At 42.2% G+C, this 25,743-nt stretch overlaps 1 protein-coding gene across 1 annotated transcript; it reads right to left on the bottom strand.

Annotated features, from left to right (window-relative positions):
* Window positions 1-1,068: 1,068 nt before the first annotated feature.
* On the bottom strand, window positions 1,069-23,373 carry LOC129182614 (B-cell receptor CD22-like). Its single transcript, XM_054778985.1, has 17 exons — window positions 22,908-23,373; window positions 19,131-19,358; window positions 18,798-19,055; window positions 18,361-18,621; window positions 17,487-17,744; window positions 17,322-17,412; window positions 17,191-17,260; window positions 17,080-17,120; window positions 12,589-12,929; window positions 11,984-12,202; window positions 11,780-11,914; window positions 7,310-7,528; window positions 2,160-2,423; window positions 1,840-2,094; window positions 1,677-1,767; window positions 1,546-1,615; window positions 1,069-1,478 (listed from the first exon to the last, which is right to left on the bottom strand). Exons 1-17 carry the CDS (start codon window positions 23,338-23,340, stop codon window positions 1,431-1,433), a joined length of 3,282 nt encoding a protein of 1,093 aa, XP_054634960.1. The 5' UTR covers window positions 23,341-23,373; the 3' UTR covers window positions 1,069-1,430.
* Between the last annotated feature and the right edge of the window lie 2,370 nt (window positions 23,374-25,743).

Below are 25,743 nucleotides of genomic sequence, written 5' to 3'. Positions count from 1 at the left end.
AGGTCACAGGCTATATATTCTGTCTGTTTTTTGTAAAAGTCATATTATTGTATTTTCCGGACTTTGTGCTTTTTGTGCTGAATTTGTGCTTTTAGCTCATTATAAGCTTTTTTTGTTTTTTTCATTGCAGTTAGAGTATCCTCTGCTTTTAGCCAGTCTCTCACAAGTTTCTCATTCACTTCAAACTTTCTTTCCGCTGCTGGATTACCGTTTCACTACTTGCAGCTTGTAATCTGCAGAATATGACTTTCTTTTTGGGGGCATTTGTGGTGTCTTTCTCAGTTGTCATTATAAGCAGGCACGCAGATGGAACCACGTGACACTCAAACCCATAGAATAAGAAAGAGTGGCTGCGCATAAGTCTGTTGTTTGTGGAACTTCTGTGAGTGATTATGGAGAATAAGACAACAAAATATCAGGAGAATGTCGACTAAGGTGAGTCATGTCTGTCAAAATATTCAGATATTATGTTGGCTTGTCGTCAAAGCTCACTTATGGTCTCGTGACGGCAACGAGGCGGTGGTGGGTCAGTGATGTCATTGTTCTAGTGTTGCCTGTATACACACTGCAACGACAAGCCGGCGTTTTAAAATGTGCCCATACTGTTTCAGGTCACCCAGGAGGCCGTTCACGTGTGGATGACCTGAAAACGTTTCTGTGTCGATAGCCCCTCAGCAGTTGTACAGCAGTGATAGCAGTATCAGATACTGGCACACAAGCCTAGAGCGCCCTCTCGCGGCTGTCAGTGTGGGGGGAAAAAAAACAAAAGTCGCTCGGGAGTACAAATTGCAGGACCAACCAAAACATAAAACAAAGTGTGACTTCTTGTCTGCAAAATACGGTACTTATTTAATAATTTATTTTATTTATATTTTTTATTTTTGTAATTTATTTTCTATGATCCTGGATAGATACTAAATATAATATGTAGAACAATATAGGAACAATATAACATACAGTATTATAAGTGTGTATATGTATGTATGTATAGTGTCATTTATTATTTGATCAACTATTATCACTTGCCCATTGTTTTCAGTTTATTTTTTAAATTATTTATTTTATTATAATATTTGTGTGTATCATACATAATATTAATTTTATTATATACTGTATGTGTATCCATTTTCACTCATTTTTATTTGATGTACTCTTATTATTCACATGTCCATTTTTTTTTCAATCCTCCTTTTGTCTTTCATCTCTTTTCATCTCTTATTTACTCCTATTGACTTACTTAATCATTTATCTATTTATTGTAGTTTATTTTCTATTTATTTCCATTTCTTTATTTTTTTTAAGGTAACGTTCTATTGCTACACATTCTTTTCTTCTCTCTCCTGTTTGACCATGGAGACATTTAAGAACAGGACGTGAACAGACAAAGCAACGAGTTTATTAGTGAAGCGTCCTCTTTGCTGACGTGTGTGTCACAGCTCTGTAGTGCGGATGTTCTCATAGTCGCCTTCATCCAGCTGCTGAGGACAACATGATGACGGTGAGACTGGATTCATGTCTCCGAAAGAAACTTGTGAACATTCTCACCTCTGCAGGCTGGATGAGCTCATTTGGCTCTGCGGTGGACACGGGAGACTTTGTCTTCCTGCGTAAAGTCCTTTGGAAAAGAAACACGGCATGATGACCTTGTCCAGGAAGCAAGAAGAAGGACTTTATACCTCAAGTGCAGAGTCAGCACGAGCAGCAGGCTCACGAACAGAACCGCCACACTCAGCCGGATGATGTTATTCCTTCTTGTTTGGGAATCTCCTACACGTGGACACAGATGTCTTCAATGGACATAGATGTCTCCGAGGTGGTGGGGGGTGGCCATGTCCTTACCATTCACGCTCACTTGCATAGAGATGTAGCGGCTCCCCCTGCTGTTGTGGGCCTCACACGAATAATTGCCACTGTGCTCTGATCTAATGTTCTTGATGGTGAGCGTCTGACCTGATGCCAGAGGAGACAATGCGCCGTCCTTGTACCAGGTGTAGTTAGCAGCCGGGTTACCACCGCTTCTGCAGGTCAGAGTCACCGACTGTCCTGCCTTGATGACACTATGACTCACGGACAAAGAGTACCACCTGGGAGCATCTGAGGGCAGGACATTGTCCTCATCAGTGTGTCGCCACACATCCTAAAGACACCATCGTACTCACATTGGACATCGATGAGGACGGGTTCTGATGTCTTTTTCCCCAACTCGTTCTCCACAGTACACCAATACTCTCCTGAGTCTGAAGACCTGATGGATCTGAAGACCAGTTGTGGGTCTTCACTGAGGACTGTATTATTTGAAGGGCCCCACTTCTTGTACCAGCGGTGTTTAGCTGAGACGTCAGTGCTGCAGGTCAGAGTCAGTGGACGTCCCTCCAGTATCTCAGCAGCATCACTTAGAGACACAGAGGGGCGGCTCAGCGCATCTGGAGGAGGAGGAGGAGGATTATAGGCATAGTCAACCTTGAAACGGCGTGATTTATTCATTTACCTTAGGGCCATCACTCATTTATTTCATTAATTATGTTCACATTTTTAGGCTAATTAACGCATGCACACCATGTCTCTGTTATGACGACAGATGGGGCACAGTGGAGCGTCCCCACAGAGTCACACGCTCTTTTAGAACTTTATTCTGACAGCAGTGCAATTCCAACACCATACAGTATATGTATCTCCAGCTCACAAACGCGAGTGTCCTCGGAACGACACTCCCTCATTGTCAATAGACGATTGACAATGATTCATTCTATCTGGTCTGCATGACGTCATTCACTTCTCTACATCAAGTATTAAAAAAGTTAGAGCATATTTCATAGGGGGAAATATAACTTAGGCTGTGACATTTGTTTTAAAGTCAACAGAGTCGGCGTTTACATTTTTTGATCATGAAAAAGTCCAGGAAAGTGTCATTTCATGTAGGCCTCACTACGCACTACAAATTGCATGCACACAGTAATTCCGGGGCAAAATTAACAGATTCCGCACCATCAGATTTGAACAAAATTTAATCTGCAGATAGATATTAAAGTGACTTTATAGCCTACATACATTTTATCTCGTCCTGAAGCTCCGATCAATGAGTTTGAAAGGCTTAAACTTAAACGACTTAACTTTCGATGTGACTCGATGTGGTCCAATACTATATAAATATAAAGTATATAAGTATAAATCCAGAATAAAGTGTGGCGATGATGTCACAGGCACACCGAATCGAGTGTAGTGTTCGAGGTGTAGAGCGTGTCTATGTAATGGTGTGGGAAACAAACAAGAGTTAATACAGTTAACAGAGACCACTAAAATTTTTTGTACATATTTTCATAATGGTATATTCTATTGTTTGCAATTTGAATGTCATTTATCCTGTTTTAATGACAGATTTCTGTAAACGTTGTTTCCCAATACGTTGTAAGAATGAATGAACTGCTGTGTTGTGAAGACGACCAACTTGTTCCCGCTCTTTTCTGTGTTTCAGGTCAGTAAAAAAAAGTGGTTAAAATTGAACAAACACGATGTGTAATATTAGCCAGACAGGGTGTATATTGGTACACTAAACATATGTGATCTTTGGAAGTGTTTACGTGAAGAAACGGTTGCAAATTCTCATAAACCTTAGACGCTAATTCGCTAACGCTAACAGGCCTACTAGCAGTGTGAAACAAAGGCAGGTATATTGGATTGCTAATAGCCCTCAGTAGCACCCATAGGATGTGGCCAAGCTGACCAGATACACTAAGAATGAGACTATACCTTGCACTTTTGTCAATTTGTACATGCTTTAATGTTATTGTGTATGTTAATGTTCATTTCAAGAAGAAATAACAAAAGGTCTAATCCCATGAAAAATGGAGGTCATTTCATAGATATTGGTCTAGTATGATGCGGGTACAATATTTTATTTTCCTGTTGGTTATTTTGAATGGGTAAAGGACAAAAATGGACAATATATTTTTGTTATATAGGTTTTATTTTGATATGACTATTTTCTGTAAAAGTAATTGAGCAAGCCTGAATGGCCCAATCTGTTTCAGATTGAGTCCACTGAGGAGCAATACAATAACTGTGTATTTCCCTGAGCCTAGTTTAGGGAGGTAAGATCTAGTCACTCTTTACAGGACGAAAACTCCAGAACTCTAAACAACCACACTGAAACCCAGTAAAACAGTCGCCTTTACATGTCGCCATCTGTGCGCCACACTCTACAGGCATGAATAATCAACTTATGCCAAATCAAACTGTTACACGACTTTAACGTCTTTAAATCCATCCATATAAAGCCTGCCGTGCTTAAATCCAATGCTGCATTTCCTAGTATCGATTCAATCGATTGATTACCTTTTAGACGACGTTAGATCGATATGTTGTCCTGAATGGAAACTTCAAAGTAGTTGGATCATAGGAATATAAATCGATGCATCAATGTATCGATAAATTGTTAAACCCCTAGCAAATAGCTTTTCAGACATGTGTTAGCATGATTTTATTTTCAGATCATTCGGAGTTATTATAAAATTGGTTCTTTTCATTTATCTTTTTCGTCTGTGTAGGCTCTCAGTCGTACAGGAGTTGTCCATCGAGGAAAAGGCTTCTTGAGACGTCATCTGTACTTCTGTGAAGAAGATGTCGGATGTTTCGCTCCTCATCCGAAGAGCTTCATCAGCGAACTAATAAGTGCTGGTAGCCTCGGCCTTAAATACAGTAAGAGTGGGCGGAATTGGTGTGCCAACACCCTCCTCCTATTGGTTCCTTACACTAAGCCTGGGCGGAGTGGTGGTATAATCCTTTCCTGCTATTAACACCTCCGATAAAAGGGAAGTGTCGCTCCCTGAATTGGGTATGAACGACTCTGATACTGGCTTGTTAGCATCTATTGTTCAGGCTCGGCCCTGGCTTCACCTCATTTGCAAGACTACGAGCTGTGGGTTTTGGTCTCAGTAACCTGCTGAACACAGGGTCCAAATTAAACCTCAAACCACCATTCCGATTCAATGATGGGTTCTGTTGTTTGACAAAAATAGCTTCCTTTACTCCTCTTTCAAACCATCTGTTTTCTTTGGCCAAAATCTTTACCTCGCTGTCCTCAAAAGAGTGATTGGTAGCTTTAAGGTGTAGATGTACTGCTGATTGTGGCCCACTAGAATTGTCCCTGCGATGTTGATAAAGCCTTTTTTGGAGCATTTGCTTGGTTTCCCCAATGTAGTGCTCTTTGCATTCCTCCTCTTTACAGTGGATGGAATAGACCACATTGCTCTGTTTTTGGTTTGGAGCCTTGTCTTTAGGATGCACTAATTTTTGTCTCAGGGTATTTACTGGTTTGAAATAGGTAGGAATTTTGTGTTGCCATAAGATCCTCTGGAGTTTTTCGGAGACCCCCGCTACATAAGGGACTACCACTCCTCTCCTTTTTGCTTCTGTGGGCTTTTGGGTTTCTTTCCCTACTCTCTTCTTTTGACATTTGTTAAAAGCCCACCGCGGGTACCCACAGGTTGAGAGCGCTCTCTGGACATGTTGTGTCTCCTTTTTCCTTCCCTCAGCACTAGTTGGTATTTGTTCCGCTCTATGTTGGAGGGTCCTAATAACCCCTAGTTTATGTTGTAGTGGATGGTTTGATTCAAAAAGCAGGTATTGGTCAGTGTGTGTGGCCTTTCTAAAGACCTCTGTAAGTAGCTGTCTGTCCTCTCCTATAATTACCTTGCAGTCTAAGAAGGCTAGTTGGTTTTCTTTAGTGTCCTCGTGAGTAAATTTGATATTGGTGTCCACCGCATTGATGTGATCTGTGAAAGACTGAATTTCTTGTTTTTTGATTATGACAAAGGTGTCATCCACGTATCTAAACCAGTGCCTTGGTTTTGTCCCTGAGAAGGATGTGAGAGCCTGTTTCTCCATCTCTTCCATGTACAGATTCGCCACTATGGGTGAGACTGGTGAGCCCATAGCACAACCATGAATTTGTCTGTAAAATTTCCCTCTAAACTGAAAGTATGTAGTGTTAAGGCAAATTTCCAATAATTGGCAGATGTGGTCAGCACTAAGTTTTGTTCTCCGATGCGGGGTTGACCAATACCTGCTTTTTGAATCTAACCATCCACTACAACATAAACTAGGGGTTATTAGGACCCTCCAACTTAGAGCGGAACAAATACCAACCAGTGCTGAGGGAAAGAAAAAGGAGACACAACATGTCCAGAGAGCGCTCTCAACCTGTGGGTACCCGCGGTGGGCTTTTAACAAATGTCAAAAGAAGAGAGTAGGGAAAGAAACCCAAAAGCCCACAGAAGCAAAAAGGAGAGGAGTGGTAGTCCCTTATGTAGCGGGGGTCTCCGAAAAACTCCAGAGGATCTTATGGCAACACAAAATTCCTACCTATTTCAAACCAGTAAATACCCTGAGACAAAAATTAGTGCATCCTAAAGACAAGGCTCCAAACCAAAAACAGAGCAATGTGGTCTATTCCATCCACTGTAAAGATGAGGAATGCAAAGAGCACTACATTGGGGAAACCAAGCAAATGCTCCAAAAAAGGCTTTATCAACATCGCAGGGACAATTCTAGTGGTCCTCAATCAGCAGTACATCTACACCTTAAAGCTACCAATCACTCTTTTGAGAACAGCGAGGTAAAGATTTTGGCCAAAGAAAACAGATGGTTTGAAAGGAGTAAAGGAAGCTATTTTTGTCAAACAACAGAACCCATCATTGAATTGGAATGGTGGTTTGAGGTTTAATTTGGACCCTGTGTTCAGCAGGTTACTGAGACCAAAACCCACAGCTCTTAGTCTTGCAAATGAGGTGAAGCCAGGGCCGAGCCAGAACAATAGATGCTAACGAGCCAGTATCAGAGTCGTTCATACCCAACTCAGGGTGTGACACTTCCCTTTTATCGGAGGTGTTAATAGCAGGAAAGGACTCCGCCCAGGCTTAGTGTAAGGAACCAATAGGAGGAGGGTGTTGGCACACCAATTCCGCCCACTCTTACTGTATTTAAGGCCTAAGCTACCAGCACTTACTCGTTCGCTGACGAAGCTCTTCGGATGAGGAGCGAAACATCCGACACCTTCTTCGCAAAAGTACAGATGACGTCTCAAGAAGCCTTTTCTTCCATTTATCTTTTTGTTCATAAAATAAAGTAAAAAGAGCATATTTCACACATATTTGCAAATGGTGATTAATAATGATTATTACATTTGAACACTCATTACAATTTTTAATCATTTGACAGTCCTAAAATGTTTGAAAAATCACGATCGAGGGAAGCCGCAAAATTGGAAGCACAAAGTGGCAAGGGATAACTGTAAACCCAAGAAAACACTCACACAGGCGAGGGGAGATGCTGCTTTTCGCAGCACAGGTGACGTATTCTCCAGGATGTAACCTGACTTCTAGTGTCGCTTCAGCAGCAGCAGTAAACGTCTCTCCATTCCGTCGCCACTCAAAAGACAATAGAGCTTCTGGATGGCAGCGTGTGTGACACAACAGCTGTGCAACAATGTGAGAAGGTTCAACTCTGACCGCCACCACCTGCACCTGCAAGTCTGGTGGCAAGAGGAGCAAATAGGAGAACATACAATATTATATTGTCCAGAAATCAGCCGCCCGCATCATCACCAGAACCAGACAAATATAGTTTTTCGAGTTAACTGCTACATTAACAATCGCTGTAGCTTGGTTAATATTCAGGTCAGTTGTGTGCATGGATTTATGTTAGAGCTTTAGCGTCAAAATACGTACCTCTCATGACGTGTATTGTTAGCTGGCTCATACTAACTTGGTTTCTCTCGTCAGAACGCACAGAAAAGGGAAAGAAATATGTATTCATTGTCATTTATACAGTGGTGCCTCGGCATACGAGTGTCCCAACTAACGTTTTTTAAATGCAAGATTTTTTGCTTTGAACTGCAAGCTAAAATTTGGGTTTACGAGCTGCTAGTTACCGGCAGGCACAGCCGAGGACAGCTATTTGGGGGCTTGTGTCAGTGTGACCATGGCTGAAAACGAGAATGGATCTAATTAGCATTAGCAGCGCTAGCATTAGCAGCGGACTAGCTAGGCACCTGGAAAGATTTTCAACACATCAGCAAAACATACGTACATTATAGCCATCTAATTGATGTTATTTATTATGTATTGTGTAAAATTATGACAGGAACAACATCAAATTAAAAGCACTAAATGAATACAGACCCACCATCCACCAGTAGAAGCCTGGACTTTGTTTTTCAGAGAGGTGCACTGCACAAATATGCACATTAGCACCCAATAAGGTCAATCTTTCCTTTATGCATTCCCACATGGTATCAGCATTTGGGACCAAATATGAGGTGAAAGAAAAAGGACAAAAATACATTACAGTAGTCTGTGCAGCGTGGGAGAAACTTAGAAGGTGTGTTCAAGAACCGTCTAACAAAGTGGGACAAGTCGCCGCTCGCATTAAATATGCAAAAACTGATATTTCTAACTGTATATTGATTAGTGATTAGTGCACAGGTGTGCCTTAGGCTGCCCACAATAAAAGGCCACTCTGAAATGTGCAGTTTTGTTTTATTTTTTGGGGGGGAGGCGCCACACACGCTGTCTGCCGTCTGCCCTGAACAGCGTAAACCGGGCTTCATCCGTGAAGAGAACACCTCTCCAACTTGCCAGACGCCATAGAATGTGAGCATTTGCCCACTCAATTTGGTTACGACGACGAACTGGAGTCAGGTCGAGACCACAATGAGGAGGACGAGCATGCAGATGAGCTTCCCTGAGACGGTTTCTGACAGTTTGTGCAGAAATTCTTTGGCTATGCAAACCGATTGTTTGAGCAGCTGTCCGAGTGGCTGGTCTCAGACGATCTTGGAGGTGAACATGCTGGATTTGGAGGTCCTGGGTTGCTGCGGTTACACGTGGTCTGCGGTTGTGAGGCTGGTTGGATGTACTCCCAAATTCTCTGAAACGCCTTTGGAGACGGCTTATGATAGAGAAATGAACATTCAATACACGAGCAACAGCTCTGGTTGACATTCTTGCTGTTAGCCTGCCAATTGCACGCTCACTCAAATCTTGCAACATCTCTGGCATTGTACTCTGTGGTAAAACTGGACATTTCAGAGTGGCCTTTTATTGTGGGCACTCTAAGGGACAACTGTGCACTAATCATGGTGTCTAATCAGCATCTTGGTATGGCACACCTGTGAGGTGGGCTGGATTATTAGACATTATTAGACAGATTTGTGAACAATATTTGAGAGAAATGGTGATATTGTGTATGTGGAAAAAGTTTTAGATCTTTGAGTTAATCTCATAAAAAATGGGAGCAAAAACAAAAGGGTTGCGTTTATATTTTGTTGTGTATAATGTAAGATTAATGTCTACATCAAAAATGTAACTGTTGAATGGTATCGTTTGCACACTGTATCGAATCATATCAAATCTTCCTCTTTGTTTTTGAATCTTATTGTTTCCCGTGTATCTCGATGCGTATCAAATCATTTACCACAAAGAGATTTACATCCCTGCTTGTCATAGATAACAACTTCTTTCTGTCTGGGATTAATTCTGCTTAATTGTGAGTTAACTATGGACAAAATGCAACTAACCACGATTAACATTTTAATTGATTGCCAGCCCAACTATATACCTCAATTAAGTAACAATTACAACCATAAAATTCCCATTTGGCCTACCACTAACTATTTGAAAATATACATGGAATAGAAGATCTTTGTAAACATTTCTACAGTTGGAGAACATGTTATATTCTCATGATGCTGCCGCCATTACTTTTAGATGGAATTTTTACTGGAATTGCTCACACCCGTGGTAACTAATAGTGAAAATGTTGCCTTTTAGTTGTTGATTTTTTTGTTTTTTACTGAGCAACTGGAGGAGACCCTGGCTTCCAATGCCTTGAACCAGTCAGCAAGAACGTGTGCAGTGCTCAGACTAGGCAACAGAGGGCAATGTTGCACTGAGGAGCTGTTTAAGTCATGCACACGTGAAGATCAGAATGTGTGCTTCAACCAAACTTAAGTGTTAAGTGTTCATTGTAGACAAGCAATACAACAATGGTGGGGCACAGTGCTTCTCCGTCCAAGTGTCCATTTAGCGCACCACTAACGTGTCCCAAACAGTCACATGACTGATAAACTCACATACTGTATATGCTGATAAAGACCGCAATTTGCATGTGTGTCTTTACAAAGTGATTCATGCGATTAATTGGGAGTTAACTATGGACGAAATGTGATTAATCACGATTAAATATTTTATGCTATTGATAGCCCTAATTTTAATATATATATAGTACAGTAGACGCCCCTACAACGTAAATAATCCGTTCCGAGAACCTTTATGTCACAGGGTTTTAATGTTATATGAAGCGTAAAATACATGTAAATAGCCTAATCCGTTCCAAGATCTTCCCAAACTCACCCCTTTGGCCCTTCAAAATATTCAAAGTCCACCAAATATGGTGGGAAAATATAATAAAACGTTAGCATCAATATAATAGAATAACATTCCAATATAAAATAAGGTAATAAATAACATTACTGTAAATGAATAAAACTGAAAAACAAAAACAAGATGTCACGAGATGTCTTGATCAGGAGCACGCAAGTGGAGAGTAGGAGGGTGAGGAGTAGTAGGAGGAGGACTAGCCTGAGTCGAAACGCGACTCAAAGAGTCTAAGAGTCAGCTGGTCCCACAGACAAACGCACACGCACTACACGATAATGCTGTGTGCAAAATTTTAATTTGTAACTTCACTTAATTGTTTAAGTTAGTTTAAGGGCGACTAGGTAGAGGAAAGGAAGTTGAAGGGAGAAGCCTGTTTCTCACACAAACTCAAGTATGCGCTGTATGAGTCAGCCAATGAGATGAGAGCTTAGGCAGTGCCCCGATAATCAGCCAATGAGATGAGAGCGGAGGCGGTGCCCTGATAATCAGCCAATGAGATGAGAGCGGAGGCGGTGCCCTGATAATCAGCCAATGAGAGGGTGAAGCGTCAGAATTTCTGGATCATTTCCTGCTTGGTTTCTATCGACAACTTTTCCCTGTTTTTCTTCTCACTTACACTTGGTTTAGGGCCCATGATTACGGTAATTTTAACACAAAGAAAAGTAAAAACATTAAGAAGTAATTTCAATGCGTGCAAACTAGTTTAAGGGCAACTACGATGAGGAAGAGAGGTTTAAGGGAGCAGCATGTCTGACACAAACGGATGCGCTGGATAAGTCAGCCAATTAGATGAGAGCGTAGGTGGTGCCCTGATAATCAGCCAATGAGATGAGAGTGGAGGCGGTGCCCCGATAATCAGCCAATGAGTGCGTGAAGCGTCAGAAGGCGTCACCAAGCGCTAAACAAATCGAATTTCTGAACTTGCACCGACTTGACGCTTTACGTTATATGGAATTTCTTACGTAATACAATGAAAAAACTTTACATAAATTCTTTACGTTCAGTGGAATTTATGTAAAAGGAGGTTTACGTTATGCGAGGTACTACTGTATATTTGTATTTATTTGGACAACCCTGGTGTAAAAGGAGCATTATGTTTGGAGGTGTTTGAGTGAGTGTGTTCCTACCTGTTACTGTCAAAATGCTTCCAGGTAAAATACTCCTCCGTTCAAAACCATACATTATGAATTTGAGGCGATACTGGGCGGAATCATTCGCCTTCACATTTTTGATTCTCAGCGTCCATCGTCGATACGACACTGAAAGAAACTGAAGACGACCCGCATACTGGGGGTCTGACATGAGATCCTCAGGTATGGAAGGATTTTTCCACATGTGACTACGATCTGGTCTGAACCAGAACTTTGACATGATGTATCTGCCACTACTGTATGAGCATGTAATGTCCACCGATGAGCCCTCGAGGGCACAGATGCGTCTCTTGTCGTAAACCACCTGGTGACATAAGCTGTACGCACCTGAAAGACAGAAAAAACACTTCAAATGAGTTAGCATGGAGCTACATGAAGCCTGAAGGATCCACTCACACACTGGAGGAGACGCAGCATGCTCGTGTCCTCTTACTGCACAGGAATAGCTGTCCTCAGAGTACCGGTAATAGTCTTCTGAGTATTCTTGGGAGTTTGCATTTTGGATTTCCTCTCCATTCCTATACCAGATGTATGAGGAAGCAGGCCAAGCACTGCATCTGCTCAGACACTTCATATCTTTCCAGTAATGACCACGGAACACTTGTACCCTGAGATCTGGAATTGAATGAACAGAACACTCGTTAAATCATGTCATGATGAATGTCTTCATGTCCATTTCCACCAATCAGTACAGTTTGGGTCAGTTTCCATTGTCATAAGTTGAAAAGGGTGCCAAAATGAACTTTTGTTGGGTACCAAGCCCAGTTGTAGGCCACCTAAAGGGGCGGAGCTAGACACATTGCAGTGTGTTGACCGGTGTACAGAGAATGGAATGAAGAGAAAAAACAAGATGTCCGCTTTTGGTGTGGTTCTTTGTTGGTGCCACGCTATGATGTCACAGTAGCTGGCCCCGCCCACCCACACCAGACAATCAGCGTTTAGACTGCCTGACGTCAAACTGGACTGGAGTTTGGTGGAAATGTGTTTAGCGAAAGCAGTACCAGTGACAGTCACATTGACTCCAGGCAGGATGGTGTAGCTTCCTTTGATCGGATGGTTAGTTGTGAATTTGAACTTGTACACGGCGCTCTGTCTCAGGTCTGAGATGGTCAGATTGCAGCGGTCGCCATGACAGTCAGACTGTAAACGACCAAAGTACTCAGGGTCCAACATCAGATCTTCAGGGTGATGATTTGGACCGTTGATGAACCACACTCTTTTCTCAACCCTTGTCTCACGCCCGTCTTGTGTGGGCGGGTAGGTGAAGGAGCACTGAAGCTCCACTGTTGTTCCTTCCAGGGCACAGATCTCAGTGGGAGTACAAATCCCCCACCAATCAGCACTGAGGACCACTGAAACACAGAACATCACACTTCTTTACACGCCCGAGAACCACCAGTGAACCACCAGTTATCAGAGACTCAACACAGCTCGCTAACCCACTAAACTCACTTTGCAGAATACCTTCAGAATGACGAACAACTCAGTTTATGTTTTCTTTCTTCCTCACTGTTCACTCTGCGCTTATGAGGCGTTAAAGTGCACTGCGTATTTCTGAGCATTCTGTGTCCTTGTTTTTTTTTTATTTTGAGAAAAATGAAACTTGCAGATATCATACTTTTTAATGCAAATGTTGGCAGGTATGCTGTTGGTTGCTTCACACTTGATTAGAATCACTGAGAAGATGCTTTCTGCTTCAGGAAGTCACACAACGGTGAAGCACTTCTAATCTACATCAGTGACCAGAAAAGTCCAATTTAGAGGAGGCAAAACACGACTTAGCTAGAAAGTTTGCCACTTAGTATCTGTTCTGTGTGAATTGTGTGAACAAAGACCATGCAAAGTTTAACTTCAAAGGGCACACAAAGACTAAGAAGAAGAAGATGTAAGCATGCAGAGATACTGCTAGCATGGAAAAACAGAAACAGTTTCTCTGTTAAAGTTGGCCTCGAAAGACAACATTTTGTAAATCACATTCAAAGTCCAACTCACATTGACCAAATGAACATGCTCACATACAAAAGTACTACTACCTAAAAGTGTACTACCTTGCACGCTGAGGAAGAGGACCACAAATCCCTTTTCACAACTCATATTGGACTATTTGAACAATAGAAAGTAGTAGAAAGTAGAAATGTGTGCGTCTATAGGTCACAGGAGATGGTCTTTGTGTCTCTAGTTCAAAAAAACAGTGCAAGAACTGACCTTCTTCCTCTTTCCCTTATTGACATGCATGACTAAAACCACCTCAAATGAACAAAGGTTTTTTTTCTTTTGCTTTACAAGTCCCTTTAATAACTTTAATAACACATCGTCAAACAAACATGGTTGAGACTTTTATGCAAACAGAAGAGTACTTTAAAATGGCAGTTTCTCAAGAACAACACAGGTTATTTAAAATTCGTTTAAGGCAGAGATTAAAAAAAAGGTTTTTGTGAATAAATTCACCTGATCACTTTTGTTCTTCTACATTGTGAATAATAATAAAGCGTAATTAGCTGGAGATACAGTATATACAAAAATATGCCATTCTAAAAATGGCCTATTATATAATGTCATAATTTATTCTCGTATTTATCCCTCAGTATGACATCTCAAACCTTTGGAATAAGATTGACATTTGAAATCATTATCCAATGGTACAGTCCTTCCTCGTTTATCATGGTTTAATTGCTTCCAGGCCCAACCGCGGTAAGTGTATTTCCTCGAAGTAGGATTAAATGTTAATAAATGAAGTATTTTCGTAGTGGGCTAGAAAACATGTTTATGACTTTCTAAATATGTTTTAACCATTATTAGAGCCATGTAGACATGATGGTGTACCTTTCCAATCTTTGTTTACACCACATTTCTAATGAGCATGCTACGGAATCACTGCAGGAACACATGACACGGCCACGGCTGCATAGCATGCTAACGAGATAACTATTTAGCCGCCAATGTATTCTGAATTTAAAAAAGGGTGTCAAACGGAATGGGGAAAAAAAGACAAAATAAGAAGCCAAAAACTTACCACTTCCACACGGAATTGGAGGAGAACCTCTTTTCGCTCTACCACGTCGGACATTCCATGGCTGACTACATGCAGTGTGAAGGTAATTATAATGTCATGTCTCATCAGTGTAACGTTACTGATACCTAGTGGCCAGATTACTACATATAACTTGTATTTCATTATTTTTTTACGAATAATGGGCCATAGTCAACCACGAAACAGCCATCATTTATTCATTAATTAATTTTTGAAACAGGGAGCGATATTCAAACTGCGATGTAGCGAGGGACAACTGTACATGTATTCGTATTTGTATTTTTGGTACAGAGCCTTCAGTTCGGTACAGACGCATATCAAAAAGTGATTCTCGCGTCACTCAAATACAAGCGGTCACAAAAGGCAAAGTATTCGCCATGTGAGCAGAGATGCTAGCAAGACACAGCCTGCAGACACGCTTCTATTGTTTGGTAACACGTCGCCTTCCCGGTGAAATACGTAAACTAGGGGTGTCTAAAGTGCGGCCCGGGGGCCACTGGCAAACTTTGTTTTTTTATGGGACTAATCATGACAAATAACAACACAACACATATTTGGCATTTTGGCACATGTCGGCATCGGCCTTTTTTATAAATCCATCGGCTGATAAGAGATCTCAAGCAGAACTAATGCAACGCAACGTTCTACAAACCTACACGGGTAAATCAGAGCGGCGCACCCAAACATTGCAGCCGGCATTTCTCCTGTTGCAAGACTTGAAGGTACTTACCTTCGTGAAACATGGGTGGCATAGCGTCCTTTTTTGCCCCGATAGGAGTGTGACAAAATATCCATGTATCTCATTAACAACAATCGGGAAATAAACTCGTATGTACTGCAAAGAGTGGAGACTTGCCACTTTGGAGCCAGTCGTGCTAGCACGTAGCGCTGAAGTGAACAAGCTCCTAGCATGTACGCCGGTGCAGTAATTCTACACTTGGTCGCAAAAAAACACACAAGACAGGATGTCGTCTGTCAAGGTATTTGTTTCTTTTAATTCGAAAGTAATTTAATGAAACATGATGATCTGGTTTGGGACATCAATAATGTCTTACTTCTGTACCTGAAGGATCATGGGAAATATGTTTTAATACAGTGATATGTTTTACTTTACTGTATGAACCCTAATGGCGCACTACAACCAAGTAAATGTCTGCTCATAGTACTATACATACACTACTACACACTTACTATACATAGTACTCTGACCAATTGTACTGCATGGAATAAGCAAAATAATTTTGAGTTAAAGTAAGTTAAAAGTTGGAGCGTTTCTTACAGTCGTCCCTCGCAATATTGCAGTTCGATTATCACTTCCTCATTATATATGGATTTTTCAGAAATTAAGTAATTAATAAATGATTGTTGTTTTGTGGTAGACTATGGCCTATTATTAGTCAGAACATATTTTAATACTAGTGATATGTTGTATTCCGGTCACTATGCATCAGTAATGACACAAAACATTGAGACATTGCCTTACATTACATTACATTAGCGGAGCATGAAGTCATCATGGCATGTCTGACAAGACAGAGTGGAAAAAAGTTCTCCCATTTTGTGTGAAAGTGGTACGTTTTTGGCTTCTCAAGTTTAGAAGAAATACATTTTGAGGCTAACTCCTTAGCTCGCTAGATTGCTAGCTCGCGGCCACCAGCATAAAAGTTGCGCAGTGTGTTGTAAACAATGAATAATAGGAGTGTAAAGGTGACAAAAGACCCGTATAGGCACCTTTACACTCCTATCATTCATGTTTACAGGGCTCTAATAATGTTTAAAAACTTATTTAGAAAGTCATAAAAAAGTTTTCTGTGCTTTAACTACGAAAATATTCAGTTTATTAACATTGAATCCTACATCACAGAAATTCATTTATGGCATTTGGGTTTGGAACCCATTAACGGCTAAAAAGAAAGGACGACTAGATTCAAAATTTTTTCGCCACTATTTTCACTTCTACTGCAAAAGAATATCGGCTCCAAATATCGATTATCAGTCTCCTTTACTACTAAAACTTGGCATCGGAATCGGTATCGGCCCCAAAAAGCCATATGTCTACTGTTAATGCTGGACTTCAGCCAATAAGGAATTTACTAAAAATCTTTCACACTCTTCAAGCTCTTATAGTTGTACTTACTGTACCTGTATTGTTTCACAGAAACATTGTAAATCATGATATCAAATTAGTATTTACTCATTTTTTATGTAAGATTTTTATTTATTGGCTAAGTGTCCCCTGTACCAAAAATGAACCGAACAGTGGCCTTAACAGCGAGGTGGAGACCAAACCGTGAGGATGTCGTACCATAACACCCCCATTTGTTTATTTTCCTTCATCACTGCATAGGTTATTGTTCTATTGCTATACATTCTATTACTTCCCGGCTTTAAAACAACAAGTTGTAAAGGACGGTCATTGGTGAAGGTCACAGCACGTCCTCTTTGCTGACGTGTGTGTCACAGCTCTGTAGTGCGGATGTTCTCATAGTCGCCTTCATCCAGCTGCTGAGGACAACATGATGACGGTGAGACTGGATTCATGTCTCCGAAAGAAACATGTGAACATTCTCACCTCTGCAGGCTGGACGAGCTCATTTGGCTCTGCGGTGGACGAGGGAGACTTTGTCTTCCTGCGTGAAGTCCTTTGGAAAAGAAACACGGCATGATGACCTTGTCCGGGAAGCAAGAAGAAAGACTTTATACCTCAAGTGCAGAGTCAGCACAAGCAGCAGGCTCACGAACAGAACCGCCACACTCAGCCTGATGATGTTATTCCTTCTTGTTTGGGAATCTCCTACACGTGGACACACATGTCTTCAGTGGACATAGATGTCTCCAAGGGTTGTGGACAATGGGGAATTGTCTTACCATTCACGCTCACTTGCACCGTGATGTTGTGGCGCCCCCTGCTGTTGTGGGCCTCACAGGAATAATTGCCACTCTGCTCTGATCTAATGTCTATGATGGTGAGCGTCTGACCTGATGCCAGAGGAGACAACATGTCCTCCTTGTACCAGGTGTAGCTAGCGGCCGGGCTAGCATCACTGCGGCATATCAAGGCGAGGCTGCTGCCTGCCACTATGTCGTTGGGCGGGACCATAGACACGGAGAGATGCTTTGGCACATCTGAGGAACAAAATACTTCCATGTAGGTGCTCTGGAAGTGAACTTTGAATTCTACATGGCAACTGTCATGATATAACAGGGTCGTCAGGGACCTCCTTGTTGGCCATATCTGAATATCTCGTTGGACATATGTGAACTGGATCTCCATGTTTGATTTTGGTACCTAAACTGGACCTCCATTTTGGACTTTTGGACTTATACTAGACCTCCACATTGGACATTGGTATCTAAATTCCATCTCCATGTTGGAACTTTGGTACGTATAATGGACTTCCAGGTTGGACTTAAATACCTGAACTAGACCTCCATGTTAGACTTTGATACCTAAACTGGACCGGCATTTTGGACTACACCGCTATACTGGATTTAGGTATCTAAACTGGACCTCCATGTTGGACTAGACCTCCATACTGGACTTGGGTATTTAAACTGGACCTCCATGTTAGACTTTTGCCCCTAAAGTGGGCCTCCATGTGGGACTTAGGACATCAATGTTGGACTTTGGTGCTTAAACTGGGCCTCCATCTTTGACTTAGGACATGCATGTTGGGCTTTAGTACTTAAACTGGATCTCCATATTTGACTGTGGATGTTCATGTTGGACTTTGTTACTTACACTGGACATCTATGAAGACTGAAGAAGAATTAACACGGCCAAATTTATTTTCAGCCTCACAGCAGAAAATGCCGGCATCTTCAGGGCTGATGTGGAAGAAACTGTAATGTTCTTGACCGTTTTGGGTCAGGATTTTATGATTCTTGTACCAGGTGTAGCTAGCGGCCGGGTTGGCATCGCTGCTGCAGGTCAGGGTCACCAACTGTCCTTCCTCGACGACATCAGACGGACTCACAGACAAAGAGGATGACCTGGGAGCATCTGAAGAAGATGAAAAAAATGTGTTCTACTCTGGTTTGTGTTAATCTTTTCTTCAAACCATGTTGTCTGTCAGAGCAAGAACACGACAAATATACCCTGCTAACCAGAGATGGATACTTAGTGAGAAATGTACTAAAACGTGAGAAGAGTTACAACACAAAGAGTCTGAGACTGACATTGGACATCAACCAAGACGGGCTCCGATGTGGTGTTTCCCAACTGATTCTGCACACTACAATAATAGTCAGCTGAGTCTGAAGATTGGATGGACGTAAAGACCAGCTGGGATTCGTTGTGGTTTAGATATGTGGTCCTCTTGTACCAGGACAGACTTGCAGCAGGGTGAGCATCACTTCTGCAGTTCAGAGTGACTGCGGTGCCCTCCACTATGTCTCCCGGGGGACTCACTAACACGCCATCAAGCCTTGGAGGATCTGTAACAACAGAAAGAGGACTTCAGCTCCAGACTTCAACAGACTTTTTAGGTGATGATCAGGATGTAAACTCACACACTGAGCGAGCGCGGGAATGCTCGAGCCCTTGGATAGCACAGGACACGTCGTCCTCAGGATGGAACCAGGCCGTGTAGGAGCAAAGACTTTTACCTAGGACACGTTGTCCATTTTTGTACCAGACACAGTTGGACACATTCATTGCGGGACAGGCGCTAACACACTTAAACTCCGCCTCAGCGTAGTACCGCAGGAAAGTTGTTCTGATCACCTTCACCTCGGGATCTGAATGGCAGATTATAGTCACAGTTCATAATCTCAGATTTCCTGCATGGATGCACTGCAGAAAACTGGTAGTTTCAGATCAGAGTACTACATCGACCTTGTCTTCACCTTGATGCAGAGGAGCCTGACAAAATTCAAAAGTGGACACACTAAAAACTGAAAGACTCTGTTGGGTATGTTAAAGTTACACTTTAGTAAGTAAACTGTCTACAGGAGGTCCTCGCTTTACGTACGAGTTCTGTTCCTTTAACAGCGATGTAAGTGGAGTTTTAACGACAGCTTGATGTTTTTTTCAGGGCTGATACAGATTTTTAGTAGTCAAGGAGGCCGATAACCGATATTTGGAGGCGATATTCACTTGCAAAAATTGCAACAGTTTGAATATTACAAACTCCAAATTTTATCTTACTGTAACTCAAATGATTTTGCTTATTCCATGCAGTACAATTCATCAGAGTACAGTAATGACCAGGCATTTACTTGATTGTAATGTGCCATTAGGGTTCATGTAGTTATGCAAGGTGTGCAAACATACTGTGTGAAATATACAATATAAAAGCATGAATTAAAACATATTAAGCATTTTTAGTCTAGCTACTGTAGATCATTTACTGCAAGTGAGCAGAGTTGCCGCTTGTGTTTCTAAAACATTATTGGGCTGAGAGGAGAGGTGGGATACAAACATAGAGTATATCTCATCTACTGAGCTTCTTGCACAGCTTTCACTGCTGATTGGCTGTTACCCATGATGTGGCTCTCCATGTAAAGCAATCAGATGGTGCTATGGGTGGAACAATGCTGGAGACAGAACTGCAGACAGAGAGGCTCGGCTGCATCATAGCCAAAATAACCCAGTTTTAAAATGATCTCTTACTGGCCATTGAATTAAACAAAGGCAGATGTCCATATGTGTCAAAATGCCGTTTTTTGGTCGATGACTAGTTTTAACCTAAATTGGAATTTAGGTTAAATTTTGGATGTTCCAAGTGAGGGAGAGACAGGCTTATTGGGAGGAGAAAGTCTCAATAATCACAACACCACACTCCTTAGTTTTACCACTGTAACTTTTATAGGAGCAGATCCCAGCCAAACTGTGTGACATAATCCGTTTCAGAGTGGCCTTGGTCTACCCCCGGGCCTCGTTCTTAACACCTCACCAGGGAAGCTTCCGGGAGGCGACTCACCCTAAGAGGTCAATTGGGTTGAGTCACGGAGAGGAGCCATCGAGAGGAGCCAGTTGATGTGGCTCAGGCATAGTCCGGATGCCTCCAGGAAGCCTCCGTGGTGAGGTGTTCAGGCGAGGCCCCAGGATAGGACTTGGCCACACTGAAGGGATTGTGTCTCACAGCTTCGCTGGGATCTGCCCCTATGAAAGAGAACTGAGCCAGAAGGCAAGGCTCTCGATTTACCAGTCAATCTATGTTCCTACCCCTACCTATAGTCACGTGCTTTGGGTAGTGACTAAAAGAGCAAGATTGCGGATACGTGGATACAAGTTTCCTCCATGACTCACCCTAAAAGATCAGGTGAGAAGCCCGATCACTCTATCTCTCAGTCACTCATATCCGCAATCATGCTCTTTTGGTCACTGCCCAAAGCTTATGACCATAGGTAAGGGTTGGAATGTAGATCGACTGGTAAATCAACAGCCTTGGCTTCTGGCTCAGTTTTTTCTTCATCACGGTACAGAAACGCCAATACCGTAGAAGCTCCGCTGATCCATTCTTCCCTCACTCGTGAACAAGATCCCGACATACATGAACCACCTGGGGCAACACCTCAATCCCAACACAAATGTGCACACCCTTAAATTTTTATATACACTCCTGATCAAAATCTTAAGACCAGTTGAAAAATTGCTAGAATTTGCATTTTGCACATTTGGATCTTAATGAGGTTTTAAGTAGAGCTACAATATGCAATAGCAAGAAGGGGGAGTGAGACAAAAAACATTTTGAAAAAGTAATTTATTGAAAACAACAATTGAACTGAAATAGGATGTTTATCAGCTGATCACAAGTTTAAGACCACAGGCTATAAAAGACAAAATCTGCTCAAAATGTTCATTTTCTGTCAGGCATTCACACTGTCATGCCCTCCTGATGGCTAAAGCTAAGAAGCTTTCTCTTTTTCAACGTGGTTGGATTGTCGAGCTGCATAAGCAAGGCCTCTCGCAGCGTGCCATTGCTGCTCAGGTTGGGTGCAGTAAATCAGTCATTCTCCTTTTTTTGAAAGATCCGAAGCATTATGGAACAAAAAAGTCAAGTGGTAGACTAAAATATCACACGTGCGCTGAGCCGGAGGATCCGATTGGCTGTCCATGAAGACACAGGGCGGTCTTCCACCCACATTAAGGCCCTTACTGGTGACGACTGCAGTGCAATAACCATCAGATGGCATCTGTGGGAAAAGAGTTTAAAAAACAAAAAACGAATTCAAAGACCTCGTCTCCTTCAACGCCACAAAACTGCCTGTTTAGACTTTGCCAGGGAGCATCAAACATGGGACATTGAAAGGTGGAAAAAAGTTTTATTCTCTGATGAGAAAAAATGTAACCTTGACGGTCCAGATGGCTTCCAACGTTACTGGCATGACAAGGAGATCCCACCTGAGATGTTTCTACCCGACACAGTGGAGGGGGGTCCATCATGGTCTGGGGTGCTTTTTCATTCAGTGGAACCCTGGTGCTTCAGGTGGTGCAGGGTCGTCAAACGGATGCAGATGTTGCAGCGGACATCCCTCATGGCTGAGGGCCCTCGTCTGTGTGGTAACAGCTGGGTTTTTCAACAGGACAACGTTGCAGTTCACAATGCTCGCTTGACCAAGGACTTCTTCAGGGAGAATAACATCACTCTTTTGGACCATCCTGCATGTTCCCCTCATTTAAATCCCATAGAGAACATTTGGGGATGGATGGCAAGGGAAGTTTTAAAAAAATGGCCATCAGTTCCAGACAGAAGCCATCTTCACCATTGGAGCAATGTTCCCACTAGCCTCCTGGAAACACTCGCATCAAGCATGCCCAAACCCATTTTTGAAGTGATGAACAAGAACGGTGGAGCTTCTCATTACTGAGTCCTAATGAGAACATTTTTTGTTCTGGTTTGGAGAGTTTTTTGTTATTTTTTGAGCGATGGTCTTAAACTTTTGATCAGCTGATAAACAGCCTATTTCAGTTTAATTGTTGTTTTCAATAAATTACTTTTTCAAAATGCTTTTTGTCTCACTCCCCCTTCTTGTTTTTGCATATTGTAGCTCTACTTAAAACCTCAATAAGATCCAAATATGCAAAATGCAAATTCTAGTAATTTTTCAAGTGGTCTTAAGACTTTGATCAGGAGTGTATGTGCTCAGTGGAAATAGTTTGCATACCCCTGACTTACTTACTGTGTTAAGTCATGGTCACTTTCCAGTAGTCTCTTTGCCATCACAGTTGTAATATTCAGTACATCAGAAATGTATCACCTTTGCCTTTTATAAGGAACCCAAAGTTATTTCTGTAACTTTGTGCTGATGTCCCAAGGCGGAAAAATGTCAGCCTTTATAGGCAGTGTAAGGGGCCATACACACTAGATACTTGAGGATTTGTCCTAAACTGAAGTTGACAGGACTGCTTCGGCGACAGTGGTGTTTGTGCGTTACCTGATACAAACAAGCTGACTCCAGGTACTCCGGTGAAGCTCTTCCCGATCCCAGTACTGGCTTGTATGACTGTGAACTTGAACATGTACGTACCCGCGTCGCTCTCTCTCATTTCAAAGATCGTCAGCGTGCAGTAGTTCCCCTCACAGCTGGACTCCACGCGACCCGTGTACTGTGGATGTTGACTCAGATCTACTTTTTTACTGCTGGGACTGTCCACAATCCACAACGATTTTATGAGAGTGAAAAACCTGTGGTGACTGTAGACGCACTGTATGTCCACCGTTGCGCCTTTAAAGGCACAAATCTCTCTAGAAGAGTAAGTGACATCCATGTTCATCTGACACTGAAGCACTACAACATACAGAACAGCACAAAACTCATTGACCTGCTGTTGAAAACCCTGTCCTCTTATCATCCATCTTGATGACCATCAAACACTTTTGAAGGATTGAAGCACGAACATAGAAAAATGGAAGGTGTCTTGTATAGCGTAACAGAATACATCAAATTTTATACATACACTACCTGGCATAGAGAGAAGAAGCACCACAACTGAAGCTGATAAGCACATACTGTAGCTGGATCCCTTCCAAATGATGCCAGCAGTTGTGGACGCTGGACGGTGTTTGCACTATATGAAGTACAACGTAAAAATGAATGTGGTGAAAAGAGGAAACTATTGCTGTTTTTTCACACTGCCGTGCATGCAATTGACACAGATAAACTTTAATCGTCTATTTCACCAGTGTGACAGGCTGAAGGTGTGAAATTCTGATGTTGTCATTCATTTCCTGTTCCTCGGTGTTAGTGAAGTTGCTCTGTCACGTCAACAACTACATTCGAGGACGCCAGCAGTTTGCCACTACAGTGGATCTCCCCACATTTGCAATGCAGCATTCATGAGACCGCAAATTTGCAAATTTTTGGTCCAAAAATTGTTTATTTTTTTTCATTTTTATTTTCTTTCTCCAAAAATAGTCATTTTTCCTGCAGAAAACACATCACCTTCACCATAAGTCAGTAATAATTTATTGATGCGTGATAACTAGGGGCATCGCGACCAGATTTCTTGTTTGGAGAAACGCTGTCTCGCAAGAACAGATCGGACTGTGAACTATGGTATCCCTACTATGAATTACAACAAAGTACACGTAATAGGGAAGTGGCAGTATGCAAGGCATTATTGAAACCGCCCATTCAGTGCGTTACACACACCTTGCAAGCCAACCCTATCTCGTGTTCCCAGCGTCAGCAAGTGACGTGTGGCTGTTTTTTCCATCAAAGTTGAACAGCTGGTGCCGTCCTAATGTCAAAGTAGAAACTGCAGTAATTCTACATTTGATTAAAGTTACTTAAGATTTGTCAGATCAAAACATGTAGATGTTCGGACTAGTCTGCACCCTTATCACAGAGCAATTCTACCAGCACCATAATGGGCACCACACACGGGAGGCAACAAACAAATGCGATTGGCAAAACTCATCGCCAACGCGTAGAAAACCCTGCACACGGGAGGTGATGAACGGCTGTGATGCGTTTACATCCAGAGTGAATTGTCTGTGGAGAGAATTTGGGGGTATCAAAGTAGTTCAGAGGAGGAAAAGCGTGTCGATTGAGTACTCTTGCTACTACCGGATCTTGGTAGTATTGAAGATAAACTTACATAAATGTCCGTGTAAATGAATGTCAACTTACCCAATATATTTACTCTGGCGTCAACAAGTTCCCATGCTGCAACTTTTTTATTTGTCTATGTTCTTCTTTAGAAATGTCAAATAGCTCCGGGAACAGCAAGTATTACTTTTTCCCACATGTTAACCTGCGAGAGCATACTGATTAGCATCTTGTCCTTTCTTTGGTCGATCAATGAAACTCCCACTGATTGGTCCTCGTCTGGGTGACATCGATGAAAAGTTGAACATTTTTCAACTTTCTGGGATCGCATCGCAATCCATTGTGTGTACGATGACATGGACGTCTCGCTTGGCTGGACAGTGACTCGCGATAATCGCCCCATCGCGCAGGTTCCATTGAAAATGAATGGAGTAGAGGCGATGTCGCCTCCTGTGTGGCGCCCATAACATGCACGTCTGAAAGATGTAAAAAATTAAAATAAAATGCAACTCAGTCCTTGACCAACATCGCCAAGACAGCAGAGCTTGGACACACTGGCCTTCCTGGCAAAACATGCATGGGTGTCACATTCTGTGTCTGTTCTTTTGCTGCCGCCTGTCTGCTGTGTTTTGCGGTTACTACCAAGCCGGCTGAGGCGGAGCGATACCTGCGCACACCTGCACACTATCACAGGCGGATACTTAAGCATGGTACTTGGACTTGTTAGGTGCCAGATCGTACCTTCTGCTATGTTGCTCCTCGAGCCAACTGTACTAGCTATTCCCAACTGGTCCTCTTGCTATAGTGCTATCGTGAGTACTTGTCCCTGCTCGGCTACTCCAGCAGCGGTAGTTCCTGTGTTTCTGCAGTTTCTGTTATAATAGACTCCTAGTCCTTTTCCTGCAACCTGATGTAGTGGTGCCTTTTGTTGTCCTCAGCCTTTTTCCCTACTACCTTATGTAGTAATGTTTTTTGTTATTCTTAGCTGGGCTCGGCCTGTGTGTTTTCATTGGACTCTATTCTCGTTTTTTGCTTTGTGAAAACCATTATTTTTTGGACATTAAAACCTTTGTTCACCATCAAGCGTCGCTCTCTGCATTTGGGAACCTAACTCCGGCTTAGCCGT

Source organism: Dunckerocampus dactyliophorus, chromosome 6 (assembly GCF_027744805.1).
Source record: "Dunckerocampus dactyliophorus isolate RoL2022-P2 chromosome 6, RoL_Ddac_1.1, whole genome shotgun sequence".
Lineage (NCBI taxonomy): Eukaryota > Metazoa > Chordata > Actinopteri > Syngnathiformes > Syngnathidae > Dunckerocampus > Dunckerocampus dactyliophorus.
The sequence above is the reverse complement of the archived record's forward strand: the minus strand, read 5'-3'. Positions and strand labels throughout refer to the sequence as shown.

Coding starts and splice junctions, on each gene's coding strand:
- LOC129182614 (XM_054778985.1), bottom strand. CDS start 23,340: ATGAACATGGATGTCACTTACTCTTCTAGAGAGATTTGTGCCTTTAAA. Junction 19,359..22,907: donor TGTGTATGGCCCCTTACACT/GCCTATAAAGGC, acceptor TCTGCCATTCAG/ATCCCGAGGTGAAGGTGATC. Junction 7,529..11,779: donor GTTCTGGTTCAGACCAGATC/GTAGTCACATGT, acceptor TCTTGCCACCAG/ACTTGCAGGTGCAGGTGGTG.